General features: G+C 47.6%; 1 protein-coding gene across 2 annotated transcripts in view; it reads right to left on the minus strand.

The window, feature by feature from the left end:
* The window catches only part of PLEKHG4 (pleckstrin homology and RhoGEF domain containing G4), a 165,290-nt gene that overhangs the window by 96,730 nt on the left and 49,838 nt on the right, over nt 1–18,722 (minus strand). For both annotated transcript variants that reach the window (XM_050923147.1, XM_050923146.1), the window contains 4 exons: nt 17,913–18,128; nt 13,717–13,840; nt 12,404–12,497; nt 3,609–3,695 (listed from right to left, as the gene is read on the minus strand). In XM_050923147.1, coding sequence (XP_050779104.1) covers nt 3,609–3,695; nt 12,404–12,497; nt 13,717–13,840; nt 17,913–18,128 — 521 coding nt within the window. The remainder of the gene's footprint in view (nt 1–3,608; nt 3,696–12,403; nt 12,498–13,716; nt 13,841–17,912; nt 18,129–18,722) is intronic.

Below are 18,722 nucleotides of genomic sequence, written 5' to 3' on the forward strand. Positions count from 1 at the left end.
AACACACCTTTTTTTGCAGTGTAGGCATACAATATGAGGGGAAGGGAATAAGTAAGGTGAATGTCTCTCTAGTGATCCACTTTCCAGCAGGGCTAACAAGAGATCCCAGCTCTCTATGACAGCCTGAATCTCTACACACACAGGGGAGGTACGTGAAATCCAATTACAATACGAAGGAAAAAACAAAAGCTGAGCAATCTTAGAATAATTCACTAGCTTCCCGTTCTATAGTTCAATGAGCAAACTGGAAGCAAAGCAGTGTGAAACGGAAGCTTGAAAGGAGCCAGGAATTCCTCCAAAGCCAAAAATTATCTGGTGGCGACAGAGCAAATCTCTGCCTTCCATGGTCACATGGCATAGTATGATTCATGCATGTTTATAAAGTTTCTCCGGGACTGTAAAACTGGCCACAGGCTTCCCAAAGTAATGCCTGACGAAGCATCCTAACACAGCAGATCTTCTCCGCTCCAATCCCAGTGCGCCTCTGATCTATGCCAGGAGTCATTTGCCACTTAGAGGGTACCCAAGATCCAATACACCCAGCTTGCTCCGGTTAGAGGCTGCAGCTGAGCTGGGCCATCCAAGGAACATAATACCCACAGAGAAAATGGACAAGAGCTGCTGAGAGAGCCTGAAGTGCTGGGCTGGGAGTGAGAAATTCAGACACAAACATCCAACATTCTTCTCGAGTTGCAAAGTTTCCATTTTCTCATTAAAACTGTGACTTTCCCTTTGATTCTGCTGTATGCCAATTTCTTTATTAATCTCTGTTCTGCACCTTCCTGATCCCCTTGGATTTGGCAGCTTTCACTTGTCTAAAAAACTTTTTTTCCATCTATTACTTTGGTTGTTTTCACTCACACAGATATACCTCCCTAGCCCTTGCTCTGTGCCCCCCGCATCCACACACACACAAATGCCCCCTTACGTGTGAATGACTGGTAACAAATGCCTCTGGCTTGTCACCTTTGCTCATTCTCTTTGTAACCAGAGATGGCAACACTCTGCACACACAGCCACATTAAAACAATTTCTCCCCAAATGAACCTCAGAACATTCAGGACCTTTTTCTGAAGGGATCCTGGGTGAAATCTTGGCTCCACTGAAGTCAGTGGGAACTTTGATTTCAAAGGGGCTACTGCTTCACCCCAGGTTTCCTGGCTCCTTACACATTTACAACTGAGGTGGTGTCTGACCCGAGTGCTGACAACATGTTGAGTCCAATACTCCACTCACTCACCTGCCGGCAATTCAGAGAGCGTCTTCCACACTCAGACTGTGAGCTCTTTGGAGCAGAGATTGTCCTGCTATATCATGTATCTACAGTGTCCAGCACAAGGGCCCTGTGAAGGAGTATGCAGCAAACTCCGTGCTGGGCAACACAGGTTAACAGGATAACGTGGGCTCCGCCCCATCACATTTATGAGAGCTTAAAAGGGAGAAACCCAGCTCAGATGATGGGATACCAGACCAGACCTGACCTGATCTCCAGTCCTCAGCTCCTGGAGAGAGGGCTGGCTGAAGGCAGGAGCTCCTCAATGAACCCTCACTGAGGGAAAGGAGACCCCAATGCTGACTCACCTGGAGAGGGAACCATTCCCCTCTATTACCTGTGAAGTCATTTTAGGACTGCAGCCCAACGAGCACCCTCCGAAGGAGGAGAGCCTAAGATCAGCTTTGGGATGATTCCGTTGTGTTATTTCCCTTGTTGTTCTGTTCACTGACAACCCCAGAAGGGGCCGACTACCTGGGGCCCAATCAGATGGCTCAGAACTGCAGTGGGAAAAATGCCCAGACATCAAAGAGCACAGAGTGGCCCAGGTGAGTGCTTAGGCCCTGACCAGAGCCTTAGGGGGTCCCTGGGGAAGGAACTCTGGTGACAGAGCCCCACCCCTGACTGGGCCCTCTAGGTGTTGCTACCACCCTACAAATAATATACTTTTGGAGGCTGCTCTATCAATTTTGACTCACTGAAGTCATGCGGCAGTTGCAAGGTCAGAACTACGGGTGAGAGGGGACGCAGAAGTTAAGCTTCCAACAGCCACACTAACTTAGCCACGCTGTGCATCTTCTGCATTTTGAGGTTTACATTTTGCAACTATCAGCAATATATTACGCTACTCCTTTAACACGCCCCTCCCTTCGTTGGACCTTTCTGTGCTGAGCTTCCTGGAGTCACAGAACTGCACCTCTGCCACAGAGTTCAAAGCCAGGAGGGGCTGCATCTAATCCAGTGTTTCTCAAATGCGGCCACATGCGGCCACCAGGGCCTTTCCTTGCGGCCACAGTCACCTGGCCTGTGATGGGGGGGCGCAAAGCAGTGGCTCCTCTCCCAGGTCCACAAGCATTCAGGACTTAAATCTGTCCCAGGGCTTGCCGGGGCTGAGTAAGTCTGCTGCGAAAATGGTATTAACAAACATACAAATATCACTTTTCACAGCAGAAGACTTACCAGCTAGCAAGTCTTAGAAGAAGAAAAAAAATGCAACCAAAAATGCAAAAGAAACAACAACAAAAAGACAAGAACATGCAAAGCACCTTATTTATGTTTCTATTCCGTTTAGGTCCAGTAAAGGATAGCGACAACTGTAAATTATTTTTATTACTGAGTCTGAAAAAACCCTACCAAGAGTTGGTGGCCGCACTCTGAGGCCACCAAAATTTTTGTTGTGAGAACCCCATGTCTGACCTCCTGCATAATACAGCCAGAGAATTCTACCCTGTGATTCCAGTGTCAACCCCTGACTTGGGGCTGAGAACATGACTTGGCCATTAAAATTACTCATTTTCTACCTCCGTGTGATGAAATCATGGGGCCTTTTCCTAAAGCCCTCACTCAGCCCACGCCCAGGTCAAAGTCTCAGGGAAGCCACTGGGGAGTCCTGTGGTCACTGGGCCCAGCTGAAGGGGCCTGTATTTCCTCTGGGACAGCGGGAGTACGGGGGAGTGGCATTAGTGGAGGAAGTGCCTCCCAACTTCCCAACATCCCAACGTGAGTGCCAGCTGGGGAGGTAGCACCCCCTGGAGACACCAAAGCCAGACAACAGTTCTGAAACATAGTCATCAGCAGCCAGGACTTCCAGGCCCTAGGTCTGACGATTCCCCACCGCTGGGGCAGTCAGAACTGGCAGAAGAGAACAGACACTCCACCACTGAAAAGGGTGTTGATGTTCCCCATCCTTGGTGTCCTCTCTTCCCCTTGTAGGAGTGCTCAGCTGAGCACAATAACAATGCTGCCCCATTGGGGGATTTAGCCTGTTGTTGACAACAGGGCCTGAAAAGTTCTCAAGTCAGTGTTCATTGTGCACAACTCCCCACTGTATCCTTCCTGCTAGAGTCTTATCAAAGAGCTTTCTGGGATCCTGACATTCATGGGCATATGTGAGAGTGATGGACTTGGCAATAAACGATCTACTCAATTCATAAACATTTATAGCCCCTTAAATATCACACCGGAAAGAGAGACCATCACCATAAAACAGAGAGCAGCACTACAGAGATTTCAAGTGAGAAAGAACGTACATTAGTGCACAGAGAGCTCACTGTTCAGAGGGTTAACACAAGTCTCAGGCGCTCCCCAACAGTTCCTGCATGCATGCTTCCATTACCTGCACTGCTGTTGGCTTCTCCATCCGAAAAGTGAGATCTCTTTCAACAAGCAGCAGAACTCCGTGAATACAGTGAGGAACCATGTCCTGTAACAGAGAACAGAGCACAGATCTCTTACGAGCTGGATGGATTGCTTAGGAGTATGTACCATTAGTTTTATTTCAACACAAGAGATTGCAATGCCTTCTTCAAAGATAGTTGCAATTGCAAACTGAAGGGCACAGTCTCCCCCGAAGGGGCAAGCAGTCATATCTGTTGGTGAGGATCTGCCCTAAAGGGAACATGCTCTCCAAGCTGTTAGCCCTGGGAAACACTGCACAGAGTCAGGGTACCTGGATGCAGTAAAAAATCTGCTTTCTCACCGGGCACTGCCCCTAACTGAAAAGTAGCATTTTCCCCACAATGCCAGCAAATTTGTGTTCTTTACTTAACTGCTCCTAGCCCAACACCAAGGACGTGCCTCCAGCCACTAGCGTTAATGGACAGAAGCACCAAATTCAAGGATGTCCTGGCAGCTGTGGCCTCAAACTCTCTCTCTCCTGCTCCAGCAGGAGGCCTGCACAGGGAGAACATTCCACAGGGAAGTTAGAGACAGGCCCAAAGAGCTAAGACAGGAGTAAAGAAAACAGACAATGTGAATAGCGGGGTCACTATGGCTTGGTTTGGGCAGCAGGGAAGGCTTCATATTTTAGCAAATGTTCTAATAACAGGCACTCTTCCAATAAAAGGCTACAGGCAAGTCTCATCTTACGCGGGGGTTCCGTTCTGCGGTTAGCGCATACAGCAAAAACCGCGTATAGCGAAACTCACTGAGTTGAATGGCGGGCGGAATCACCCGCACCACAGATGCAGTTTTTATATTGTTATTTTTCTTTTTTTTCCCCGTTTTTGCCGACTGTGCAAAGCTGAATTCGCGCATCTTTAATGCAACTAAGATGCGACTTGCCTGTATAGAAAAGCCTTTGCCCAAGCTAAGTTGTGAGGGTTTTTGGACTGGTAAAGCCAAAAGACCAGAAGTAAAATTATAAGCAACTGTGATGGGTGTCCACCCACACAAGAATGGAAAGGTTAAGGTGGCGAGGGGGGCCAATTAACTGCCCAGGCTGCACCTGGAGGAGGAGCCAGGGAGCAGGGATTAATTAGACAGGGTCAGCTGGACAGAACAGGAGGGGCCTGTCTAAAGCCCAGGGGCTGAGCGCAGCAGAGGGGCTGCAGGGAAGCAGTCTGCAGTCACTCCCTGGGAGAAGTGAGGTGTGTTTGGGGCTGTAGATACAGGTAGCCTACAGCTACTCCCTGGGAGGAGGGAGTCTGGCCTGGCAAACCCAGAGCTGGGAGAGCTGAGAAGGTAGGAAAAGCAGCAACGTATGGGGTAGGGCAGACCTTGGCCACTGAGAGGGTCCCTGAGCTGGAACCTTGTGTAGAGGGTGGGTGCAGGTTTCTCTACCAGCCACCGGGGAAGCAGTACGGACCAGACAGCAGTGAATGGACCGCCTGGGACAATTCACCTTGGAAGACTTCGATACCCCAGAAGGGGAGGACAATAGTGACCTGGGTGGGAGGGCCAAGTTCATGAACAAGAAGCTGCAGCTGCTGGGGCAAGAGGTGCAACAGGGTGAGAGAAGATAGGTGAAGGGACTGCTAGAGGAGGGTGCAGCACGTGGAAAGAGTTTATCCCCAGAGCAGCCAGGAGGAGGCGCCCTGGTGATGAGTGAAACCCCCTGACAGCAAATACTCTTTTTTTTGTATAGCTTCAGCTGCAATCTGTCCAGAATAAATGCAATTGACCAGCAAGCCTTTGACAGGAGAACTCTGTAACCGTATTCTCCAATGACCTTTAAGGACATAACACCCAGAGTGAGCAGCAGCACAAGCAGACAAAATAGGCAATCACTGGAAAACACAGGGGATGATGAACTCCAGTAAATAGCACTGCAGATTGCTTTAACAGTCTCCCATTTCTACCCCATAGGCTGAACTTGACTCTGCATTAATGACTTGAGAGCCAGCTCTAAGAACACACTTCTGCCTCAACTCACTGCGAAAGGTGGAAGGGGTGGTCCAAGCCTGATGTCTTTGAGTTCTAAAGGTGCTTCCCCTTAACTGAGCTAGTTCTTGGTCTTTCTTCTGACTGAGAAATTAAAGGCCAATGTGCAGAGGCCCAATTCAGGATTCTACAAATATAAGGGCCAAAACCGCAGTGGAGATCTTTGGGCAAGGAAACAGACTTTTTCTTATGCTAAATAAGTATCTCTCCTCATTCCACCCCCTTGGTCTCCTTGTATGAGTGGGATACAATTCTAACAATTGTCCCTTCTAAGCATACAGGGGTTTTTCTGAATCTTTTATTCACCTTTTCATTTGATCACTGACAAATGTCAGGAAAAGGCCAGAACAGCACAACAAGTTCAGAATTACTGGGGTAAAAACTGGAGATCACCGGGGAGGGGACGGGACAGGGAGAGAGACAGAGATCACAGCTGTACAGACATCCTGGAATTTGACTGGTGTCTCTTCTGGATAATGCAGGTGGAGGAAGATGAACCATCATTTCAAGACAGCTGGTGGCACTGAAAATGTATATTTAATTAAGTTCCCCGCCACTGCCCTTCTTCTCCTCCTCCTACCTGCTTGCATAATAGGGTCACGATGCTAATGTTCTGACAACCCAATAATTTCTGAGAACACACGGTGAGGCTGTAAAATTGGAATTATGATTACAGATAATCAGAAAGTGTGCGTGGGGAGGAGGGTTCCTGTGGAAATTTTCATTGAAAAATTAAAAAATTTTCATCCAAAAACTGTCAGAGACTGAAATTTTTTTAGTTTTCCAGAAAAGAAAATGTCAGAAGACAGGATTGTCAGTGGCCAGGCCTAGTGGCTAGAGCAGGAGTCAGGCCTAGCGGTCAGCATCTAGACACCAGAGCCCCGGGTTGAGATAGGGCCAAAGCCAGGAAGCAGGGCCAAAGATGAGAATCAGAGTCAGAATTCAAATGCCAGAGCCAAAGGTGCAGATGGAGTCAGGAATCAGAACTGAGAGTCAGAACTGGATCACCAGGAATCAGGGAAGGCAGGACGGGAACACGGCTGGGTGCAGGGCAGGATGTGGGCTGGAGCCGTGGAGGAGCACAGCAGGAGCAGGGCTTGGGGAGACAAGCACAGGAAGGCAGAGTGTCGGTGAGCATGTGCATTGAACAGCCAGCAAGCTGTCGCTGCTGCTAGGTTTAAGAATTGGCCTGCGGGCTTCTTCAGCCAATCAGGTTGCCGAGGGCGTCAGGAGTACTGAACGGGCGCAGCTGAGGGCCATACTCCTGACAGAATATGGAATATTTCTAAGAAAAGCAGACACTTTCCGCACCAGTTGTTGTTTAGTCAGAAGCTCAATGATCAGTTGGAAAAAAGTTAACAGAACAACGTTGACCAGACCAAATTCCGACTTGCAGGTTGAATGAGGCAGAAGGAGGGACTGGCTCACAAGAGGTTAGAAAGGGAAGGACAGAATCTGAGCAAGTAAGAGGCTGGCAAAGGAAACTTCCCATACCTCACAATCGATTTTTGACAGGTTTCAGAGTAGCAGCCGTGTTAGTTTGTATCCGCAAAAAGAACAGGAGTACTTGTGGCACCTTAGAGACTAACAAATTTATTTCAGCATGAGCTTCCGTGAGCAACCGAAGAAGTGAGCTGTAGCTCACGAAAGCTCATGCTGAAATAAATTTGTTAGTCTTTAAGGTGCCACAAGTACTCCTAATCGATTTTTGGTCTCTTGCTTGCTGTGTTGCTGTAGCCGCATTGGTCCCAGGATATGAGAGAGACAAGCTGGGTGAGCAGGCTAATAAAAACTAAAAAAGAGCTACCGTTGCTTAACAATCATGTAAAAGAAGCAGTGAGAGATAAAAAGGCATCTTTTAAAAAGTAGAAGTCAAATCTTAAATAGAAAGGAGTATAAACACTGCCAAATTAAGTGTAAACATGTAAGAAAAGCCAAAAAGGAGTTTGAAGAACAGCTAGCCAAAATGTAATAACAATGTTTTTTAAGTACATCAGAAGCAGGAAGCCTGCTAAACAACCGTGGGGCCCCTGGACGATCAAGATACAGAAGGAGCGCTTAAAGACGATAAAGTCATTGAGGAGAAACTAAATTAATTCTTTGCTTCAGTTTCCGTGGCTGAGGATGTTAGGGAGATTCCTAAACCTGAGCTGGCTTTTGTAGGTGACAAACCTGAGGAATTGTCATAGATTGAGGTGTCATTAGAGGAGATTTTGGAATTAATTGATAAACTTAACAGTAACAAGTCACCGGGACCAGATGGCATTCACCCAAGAGTTTTGAAAGAACTCAAATGTGAAATTGTGGAACTATTAACTAGGGTTTGTAACCTGTCCTTTAAATCGGCTTCTGTACCTAATGACTGGAAGATAGCTAATGTAACACCAATATTTAAAAAGGGCTCTAGAGGTGATCCTGGCAATTACAGACCGGTAAGTCTTAACGTCAGTACTGGGCAAATTAGCTGAAACAATAGTAAAGAATAAAATTGTCAGACACATAGAAGAACATAAATTGTTGGGCAAAAGTCAACATGGTTTCTGTAAAGGGAAATTGTGTCTTACTAATCTATTAGAGTTCTTTGAAGGGGTCAACAAACATGTGGACAAGGGGGATCCAGTGGACACAGTGTACTTAAGATTTCCAGAAAGCCTTTGACAAGGTCCCTCACCAAAGGCTCTTACGTAAATTAAGTTGTCATGGGATAAAAGGGAAGGTCCTTTCATGGATGGAGAATCGGTTAAAAGACAAGGAACAAAGGATAGGAATAAATGGTAAATTCTCAGAATAGAGAGGGTTAACTAGTGGTCCAAGGGTCAGTCCTAGGACCAATCCTATTCAATTTATTCATAAATGATCTGGAGAAAGGGGTAAAAAGTGAGGTGGCAAAGTCTGCAGATGATACTAAACTGCTCAAGATAGTTAAGACCAAAGCAGACTGAACTTCAAAAAGATCTCACAGAACTAAGTGATTGGGCAACAAAATGGCAAATGAAATTTAATGTGGATAAATGTAAAGTAATTCACCTTGGAAAAAATAACCCAACTATACATACAATATGATGGGGGCTAATTTAGCTACAACGAATCAGGGAAAAGAATTTGGAGTCATGGATAATTCTCTGAAGACGTCCACGTAATTTGCAGCAGCAGTCAAAAAAGCAAATAGGATGTTAGGAATCATTCAAAAGGGGATAGAAAATAAGATGGAGAGTATCTTATTGCCCTTATATAAATCCATGGGACACCCACATCTTGAATACTTGTGTACAGATGTGGTCTCCTCATCTCAAAAAAGATGTACTGGCACTAGAAAAGGTTCAGAGAAGGGAAACTTAAATGATTAGGGGGTTGGAACGGGTCCCATATGAGGGGAGATTAAAGAGGCTAGGACTCTTCAGCTTGGAAAAGAAGAGACTAAGGGGGGATATGATAGAGGTATATAAAATCATGAGTGATGTGGAGAAAATAAATAAGGAAAAGTTATTTACTTGTTCCCATAATACAAGAACTAGGGGCCACCAAATGAAATTAATGGGCAGCAGGTTTAAAACAAATAAAAGGAAGTTCTTCTTCACACAGTGCACAGTCAACTTGTGGAACTCCTTACTTGAGGAGGTTGTGAAGGCTAGGACTATAACAGGGTTTAAAAGAGAACTGGATAATTTCATGGAGGTTAAGTCCATTAATGGCTATTAGCCAGGATGGGTAAGGAATGGTGTTCCTAGACTCTGTTTGTCGGGAGGGGAGCTGGATGGCAGGAGAGAGATCACTTGATCATTGCCTGTTAGGTTCACTCCCTCAGGGGCACCTGGCATTGGCCACTGTCGGTAGACAGGATACTGGGCTAGAAGGACTTTTGGTCTGACCCAGTATGGCCATTCTTATGTTCTTAGCTGAGGGAACTGGGCTTAGTTAGTCTGCAGAAGAGAAGAGTGAGGGGGGATTTGATAGTAGCCTTCAACTACCTGAAGGGGGGTTCCAAAGAGGATAGAGCTCGGTTGTTCTCAGTGGTGGCAGATGACAGAACAAGAAGCAATGGTCTCAAGTTGCAGTGAGGAAGGTCTAGGCTGGATATTAAGAAACACTATTTCGCTAGGAGAGTGGTGAAGCACTGGAATGGTTTCCCTAGGGAGGTGGTGGAATCTCCATCCTTAGAGGTTTTTAAGGTCTGGCTTGACAAAGCCCTGGCTGGGATGATTTAGTTGGGGTTGGTCCTGCTTTGAGAAGGGATTGGACAAAATGACCTCCTGAGGTCTCTTCCAACCGTAATCTTCTATGATCTTTTCTTCTGGAACAAACAGGAGTATATAACCATTCATCCCCTGAGATACATTGGGATTTGAACACCAAAACATATTCTAGTCTATACGCTACAGTCTAGGTAATAGGGCCTTAAGGCTAGGGTACTGACCTAGGACTCAAGAGTACAGGGTTTTATTCCTAGCTCTGCCATTGGCCTGCCGGGTAAGAAAGTCACTTTAATTTCTCTGTGCCTCACTTTCTCCATCTGTAAAATGGGGATAATGATACCGACCTCCTTTGTAGAGTGCTTTGAGATCTTCTAATTCACAGATTCCAAGATCAGAAGGGACCATTCTGAGCATCTAATCTGAACTTCTGCATGACACAGCCCACAGAACACCCCCAAAATAATTCCTAGAGCATAACATTTAGAAAAACATCCAATCTTGGCTTAAAAAGAGTCAATGATGGAGACACCACCACAACCCTTGGAAAATTGTTCCCAGTAGGAGGAGTGGGGAGAAGAAACCCAACTGGTTTGAAAAAGGAGCTTGATAAATGTATTAACAGGATGATACAATGGGGTACCATGATACCAGGGAACTGGACTCAATGACCCAAGTGGGAGGCCCGTTCTAGTCCTATGTTCTGATCACTCCAGCTCCCTAAGATCATTGCTGATTTCTAGGAAGTCTGTCATCTGAAACATAGCTATGTAGCCTACAGAACCCAGCGCCTCTGCAACACCTCAGAGCCCTGAGCCAGGCACCAAGGAGCGACACTATGGGCTTGGCTACACTTGTGAGTTACAGCGCATGAAAGGAGCCCCGGGCGCACTAGCTCACTGGCAAGGCACTGAGAGCGCTCTGACTCCACGGCTACAGTGCTGCTGGTTCTCCACCTCGGCGAGAGGAATAACATTTGATGTGCCCCTACTGGAGCGCTGCGGCATCAGTGTGAACGAGGTGTTGCATTACTGCGCTCTAATCAGCCTCCGGAAACATCCCATAATCCCCTTAAGTCAAGTGGCCACTCTTGTCATTGTTTTGGATATGCTCTTTGAAAGCTCCGTTTGACAGCCGGTTGCTTATCTGCTCCAAGACAAAGCAACCATTACTGTGGAATGCTGTGTGTGTGTGAGAGAGGCGGGGAGAGGTCTGCTGCTGTCTGAACTTACAAGACAGTATGGTGACATGCTCTCAGCCCCCCAAAAACCCACTCTCTCTCCCCACATACAAACAACACACTGTCACACTCCACCCCAGCCCCCATTTGAAAAGCACGTTGCATCCACTTGCATGCTGGGATAGCTACCACAATGCACTGCTCTCTGTGGCTGTTGCAAGAGCTGCTAATGTGGCCATGCCAGTGCGCTGTCAGCTGTCAGTGTGGACAGACTGCAGCGCTTTCTCTACTGCACTCTACGAAGGCTGGTTTAACTCACTGTGCTCTCCAAGTGTAGCCATGCCCTATGAAATGAAAGACACTCCCTTTCCCAGGAGCTGTGAATGTTACCCCTGCAGCACTGGGAGCAAGAGCACAGCACGGTCACCATAAGATACTCCCTTGCCCCAGGGGCTAAGCATGCTGCCTGAGCACAGCTCCCAACTCCACCCAGCTCTGGAAGGAAGAGAGGAAACCCATGACTCAGCCCTAGCTCTCTGATGTGGCAGAGCAAAGCACCACCCACCCAGCCAACCGGCCTTTCTGTATGCACAAGTGTCATTAAAATCTCATCCTGGGTTCATTCAGAGTCTGTTTGAGTGGACACCCTGAGGGGCCAAAAGGCCAGTGCAAAGAGGCACCTGCTTAGCCATGATTAGTTGCAGCTACAACTCATTATCTTGTTTGGATTTCTAACAACAGATGGGAAATAAGTTCTGATCAATGTCAACACAATGCACTTCATTTCCAGCTGACTGACATGAAAGCCTGTGACCTGAAACAAGATTAAGTTACAGCATGTCTGCTTCCAATCATTCCCGCCTTCCCCACCCCCCCACCAGATCAGCAGCAGTACGGGTTCCTCAGAAGAGCACTGACATAAAGCATCGCCCTCCTCTTTCAGAGACAGTCCCGCCAGCCACAGCCACAGCACTGGCGTTTCTGCTTCACTTTTAATTCGTCTTTGAAAGTGACGGTCTACTGAATATTTCATGCAGCTGATGAATGAAAACAAAATCTTGATGCCAACAGAGACACTCGCCAGAAATGTGGCAGCACATTCTGAGCAGAGTTCCGTGGACAGCACTTACGAGCCTGAGGACAAGGCTCTCAGCAGTGGCTGAAAGGAATGCAGCTGTTTTTCCCCCCAAGTCAGGACTCTCTCTTTTCCTGAGGGCTGGGAAGTACAGGCAGGGGGGTCCCCCTGAAACAGGCCAGCGCTCCACCTCCTGAAAGCAGCCAAAACCTGGGATGGCATGGATGGATTTCAGGAAGACAGAACACAGCAACCACACCAAAGAGCCTGAGGCCAAAGGACTTGGGCTGCTTCTACAGGCTCACCTGCAGTAAATTGAAAGCCTTAAAAAGGGCAGGAACTGGTGAACAGCGACGAGCATCTACCAGAATGGTTAGGCCCAAAGCTCGGCACTCTGCTCTGTGAGGAAAAGAAAAGACGAGTTAGTGTGTCATTGCCACAGTGCAGCATGGGCTATTCATGCGGTACTGTTAGATAACATGGTGTACCGTGCTGGGCATGCCCGATACAACTCTGTAAACGGAAGCCACTAACTGGCCTCATTTTGTTAGCCACAATATCTTCCCTTTGAGGTTGCCTAGGGTGCTCCTTCTTCTTCCCTTGTACTGCTAAGTAAATTCCTGATGCCCCACCTACCACTGTGACACTGTAATTCCAGCCATGCTGCTCCACTCCCCAGACCCCAGCAGCAAATCCTCTGACAACACAGACTATCACATTTCTCCGGAGGCAGGTAGTGAGGAGGGAAGCCATGGGGAGTGCCAGCACTCACTGACTGTGCCTGAGGGCTGGAATGCAGCATCACTTACATCCTTTCGGCTGCACTGACAACAAAGCTCACACTTGGAACTAATCGTATTTTTCAAAGTATTACAAAACGCAGACCAGGAGCTAAGACCCAACGGAGTCTGTGAGTAGGGTGACCAGACAGCAAATGTGAAAAATTGAGACAGGGGGTGGAGGGTAATAGGAGCCTATATAAGAAAAAAGACCCAAAAATCAGGACTGTCCCTATAAAATCGGAACATCTGGTCACCCTATCTGTGAGGATCTGGAAGAAGCCCCATGACAGCAGCAGTAGGGGTTGAAAACTACAGAGCACACGACAAACTGATACATTCTGAATGCGTTTAGCTCTACCAGGCAAACTGTATCACATCCGTGATGCCAATACCTCACTCGTCCAGCTGAGGTACACTTGCTCAGCCTCTGCAGCCACCTTCAGCACTGGAGGACAGGCTGTCAGGAAGATTGTTTCCTAGATCTATATGACAGGGCTGTTGCGTGAGTTGCTGGGCTACCCCAGAATTGTCAACGTCATGTTTTCTAAGCCCTATTTTCTGAGTTAATGCAGAAGAGTGAGAAATGGTTTGGATTCATGGCAATGCTTGGAAACGTAGAACAATATACACATAGCACTACTGCTTAGCATGTGTATATTGCAAGCTGCATGACCAAAGCCAGCAGATCTATGGCTTGTGCAGATTCTGAGCTGTTTGGGGCCATCTCCTCATGCTGCCAAAGGCAGCCAGCTCCATCTAGCTCCAAACTAGGTGCCAGTAGAGATTGCCCTGTTCTGCCTGTCTGACACCCTGCCCAGCCTGGAAATGGCACCAACCTTGGGATGCTGTGCAAGTACAGGAGGAGGCGCACCAGCTCGCTGGTGTTGCAGTGAGGGTTTAGCCAAATCGTGTTCCTTGTGGTGATTATGGCCACTGCACGTCCACACTTGTCTCTGGTGCCTGAAAATGAGAATTTATTTTAACATCTGCAGTTTATCAGAGCCTTGAAGGATTCCCCCACAGATTACCTCCAGGGCAGCCCAGCTCACCCACGGCCCTTAGTGATTCTCCCTGTAAATTACGGCATTGCTGTTGGGACCAAATGCTCTTCTCCCACTTTCCACCCCCACAGAATTGAGTACACATCCTCTACGACACACCAGTGCCCACCAGAAGACCAGGACTTGCCATTGAAGCAGTGCCATGGCCACTGAGAGGCACAGACAATGCTCGCTGTTTGCACGGTCTCTGTTGCAGTTACTGGAAACAGCGATTCAGGCCCACACTCAGCACCGCAGAAAGTAATAAAACTCAGGCTTGAAGGGTCTAAAGCCCTCTTGGCCCTCAAGCAGCACGATTACTTTTGCAGCTGATTGCTTATTTAAAGAGCTTTGAAGAACCGTGTGCAGCCTAATCAAATTCAGCACTAGTATTCCAGGCGGAGGGAGGAAAGCCTAGTCTCCCAGCACACAAAGCAGCAGGCTTCTCTTCAGAACAAATCTATAGAGAGGGAACCCGCAGCTCTCACTCCAGGGTCAACACAAGATGGAGGCATCAGAAGCATGGCTTTCCCCTCACTGTGGAGGAGCCCACCACACTATGGCAGCCCTAAAGGGACAATGGGTGCTGGGCACACACTGTTAACCTTGCAGGAGGTTTGGAGTCCTTCTGCAGGGGATGCCAATGGGTTAAGATGTGAACAAAGAGAGCATACACAATGCAGCTGACTCCCCCACCTAAAGCAAGCTGAATTCCCCAGGGCTCTATGCATGGAGCAGATGAAAGACCTTTGCTTTAGCCAAACGCCTCTGGTCTTGCCAGCCAGGAAAGGAGAGCTGAAGGCAGTTGTGGCTCTCTCCTTCATGACAAAAATTCCAGTGGCAGAAGTTGAGGGGGTATTTAAGAGATTATGCAGCTTTACACCAGGAATGTGCGATATGTGTTAATTGGCATTCAGCAATCCTCCTTGCTTGGCTCGGGACTGCTTGGCTCTGCACTGAGAACAAGGAAGCAAAGGACAGGGGTGGCTCTATGTATTTTGCTGCCCCAAGTGCGGCAGGCAGGCGGCTTTCGGCGGCGCACCTGTGGGAGATCTGCTGGTGCCACAGATTCGGCGGCATGCCTGCAGGAGGTCCACTGGTCCCGTGCCTTCCGCGTACCCGCCGCCAAATTGCCGCCGAAGCCAGACCGCTGGCTGCCGAAGGCTGCCTGACTGCCACCCTCCTGGCGACCAGCAGGCCGCCCCCCGTGCCTTGCTACCCCAGGCACATGGTTGGTGCGCTGATTCCTGGAGCCGCCCCGGCAAAGGACCCAACGGGGCAGTGCAACTGCACCCGACCGGTGTGTTTCAGAGTTCTACATTTCACCTCAGAGATCCACACCTGGTCTTTTCTAGTCAACAAACCTGGCAGGGGCCCCAGGCAAGGGCAAGTTACCAGCATTGTTGTACCCCACAATCTCACTGTTCTGAGGAGACCGCTCATCTATACAAGCTGGGAACACATGTATCTTGTTTGTTGCAAAAATGGCATGACATGATTAAAAACATCCCAAGAAACCTAAAAAAAGCAGAATCCTAAAAAAAATAATAATTAAAATTACACTTTTCTGTATCTTGCCCACTTGACCCCTGCTGTCCCCTTGGAGGGAACGTGAATAGAAATAGAGCAAAGTAAATAAGTGGTTTCAGTGAGGGCACAAAGGGCCCCAGATAAACAGATCTGCCCTGCTAGGAGCAAATCTCTCAGTGGCGTTTGGTAATGAGAGCCAGGGCCCCAAGCAGGCATTATTTCAAACAGAGGGGAAATCACAAGTAGGGTTAACCCCTTTTCAGGGAGGAGGACCATTAAATGGTCTTTGTTCTTCTAAAGTCAGGTCTAAACGGGAGATTAAATAAATCAGGAGCCCTGTTACTGCACCTGGAATATTGTGTTCTGTTCAGGGCAGTACAAGACCAAAAAATGGTGCTAAAATAGAAAGAGTTCATTAATACTATATGGAGCTCCGTGAGTTAAGAGAGAAGCCATCAAAACTCTCATGCTCCAGGGCATCAGCTGAGTGCCGGAGAGATCAGGATGGAATCCTCTCTTTATGGACAAGATGATACAATGGTCAAGTTCAGTAGGGGTTGTTTTCACCTTTTATTGAAGCACCAGTTATTGTCCTCTGAATTATTAACTGCAAAAACTGGATTAAACTTTCCCCTGACTCCCACATAGGAGTATAGAAATTACCTGACCAGCTCAGACAAGGGGTCTGTCTCCATCAGTGGCTGGGACTGGATAATTCACAGGAAACTGCAAGTGCCACAACTGACTAATGAAACATCCTGCCCAGAGGAAAGCTTCTTTTGAACCGCCACTGTTAGTTCCTACCCCTTATAAAACCGTTTTTACTCTCTTCACTGTAACCACAGTGTTCCCATAACCCCTACCCACGTCTAATACCCCATTAGAGGGGTGTGTCTGTGTGTGTTTGAGCACATGGACATGTCCTCCCCAGTTCACACTCCTCCTAGTATTATGCTGGGCACACCCACTTCCCAGGGATGAGTTGGATGCATTTAGTGCTTCTGATGTTGCTCCTCCCTCAGATGAAGGTTCTCTTCAAGCATTGCTGGAAGGCTGCCCCTGTGTTCACATGTTATGTGCATGTGACAATTTTGGTTTGCATTTTTCATAGATTCATAGAGTTTAAGGGCAGAAGGGACCATCAGATCACCTGGTCTGACCTCCTATACAACACAGGCCAGAGACCTTCACCCAGTTACCCCTGTGTGGAGCCCAACAACTTGTGCCTGGATAAAGGATATCTTCCAGAAAGGCATCCAGACTTGATTTGGTAGTTTGTTCCAATGGTTAATCATCCTCACAGTTAAAAAAACTGGGCCTTATTTCTAATTTGTCTGGTTTCAGTTTCCAGCCACTGGTTTGTGTTCTGCCTTCCTCTGCTAGATTAAAGAGGCTTTTAGTAGCTGTTATTTTCTCCCCATGAAGGTCTTTCTGTAACCAAGTCACCCCTCAGTCTTCTACACGTTGAGCTCCTGAAGTCGCTCATTGTAAGGCATTTTTGCTAGCCCTTGAGTTATTTTTGTGGCTCTTTTCTGCATTCTCTCCAATTTTTCAACATCCTTTTTAAAATGTGGACTCCAGATCTGGATGCAGTATCCTAGTATTGGTCTCACCAGTGCCATATGCAGAGTTAAAATCACCTCCCTATAGGGTGACCAGACAGCAAGTGTGAAAAATCGGGACAGGGGGTAATAGGATCCTATATAAGAAAAAGACCCCAAAATCGGGACTGTCCCTATAAAATCGGAACATCTGATCACCCTACCTCCCTACTTCTGCCCACTAATCCCCTTTAGATAGCCACGGATTGCATTAGCCCTTTTTGCCACTAGGTTGTACTGGGAGCTCTATTGAGTTGCTGGTCCACTATGACCCTTTTCCTACATTGATCAGAACTCTGTCCTAGATTCCTGAGCTCTCTGTCTAGATGCTGTGCACATTGGGCACATGGGTCCCCGTGGTCAATATACCCTTGTTTTACCTCTCTCCTTATCTTTCTCCATGCTGGTTTTCTACATTCATCCCTCTGTAAATAAATATTTCCCTTTCCTATATTCATTGTACTGTTCCAATATGTATGTATTTACGTTGGGGGTTGGAACAGGTGCCCCTGGGGTAGAAGGGGAGCACCTTTCCTTGACCGCAGCCATCCCGCAGAGTGGATTCCATCTTGGCCACAAGGATGCTATAGTTACATTAGGACTCCTGGATGCAAATTATCTAGTCCTTCTTGAGCGCGAGGTCCTGTTTCCTGCCAGTCTCCGACTCGGCTTGAAAGCTCCAAGAGTTGGCCAGGGATTTGAGGACCGAACTTCAGAAATGTTTATAGTGAAAGGAATACGGCACACACAGACCTCCTGCCCCACGGGAAAGTCTAAAATGCATCCCTATCAGCAGCACACCTACATCAGCCCTTTTGCAGCATAAAGCTTCCTGCCCATCCCTCTGGCTCACTCACTCACCTGGCAGACAGGCAACTCCACTCCTGAGCACGTCGAGGTTCACTTCCTTCGCTGTGACGGGTGCAGTATGTAAACTTCTGGGTACCACATAAGATGGAGGTTCCTGGTGAATAACAGCTGCTGAGCCTTCCTTTGGGGAACAGAGTCGACCTGCTGGCTCCCACGAATCTGTGCACATTTCTTCTTTTATCTTTTCTCCCCCTTTCAGCCGTGTTCCTGTAAAATAAGATAATCCCACTGGTGTCAGGAGCCTGGGGGCAGATCTCATCCCCAGTCAGAGGTGTCAGCTAACAAACTCCAGACACATGAGACTTGCTAGGACTGCACTGAGCTCTGGCACCCCAAACCTCTTCAACAGCTACTAAGTAAACTGCTGCATCAACAGCTGCTGTCACTATGCAGCTTATTTACAAACAGAGACACATTTGGAGCTACTTAGTTAAACAGCTGTACCCAGAAAGCTGGGTCTCTTCAACTGTGGCTTGAAGTGGGATCCCTGGGAACTGTAGGAGTGAATGCTGCTGTTTATAGGTTGATGCCCATCCCATGCTATTTGCAAGCTCCCTTTGCCCAGCTTAAAAAAAAATGTTTTACACTGTGTTTGTGCCCTACAAGAACAGGTCTGAGAATCACAGACACATTAAAGAGTTTGCTGGTTATCTTATGAGGACATCATTCTCTGATGGAGTCCAACTCAGGATAAACTGGCCTACCCCAGATAAGGGAAAGGAAGGATGTCTTGTGTTTGGACCATGTACAGGAGGCAGCATTTCATAGATTCCAAAGCCAGTGTGGACCAGTGTTATCAAC

This window comes from Gopherus flavomarginatus, chromosome 14, assembly GCF_025201925.1.
Source record: "Gopherus flavomarginatus isolate rGopFla2 chromosome 14, rGopFla2.mat.asm, whole genome shotgun sequence".
Lineage (NCBI taxonomy): Eukaryota > Metazoa > Chordata > Testudines > Testudinidae > Gopherus > Gopherus flavomarginatus.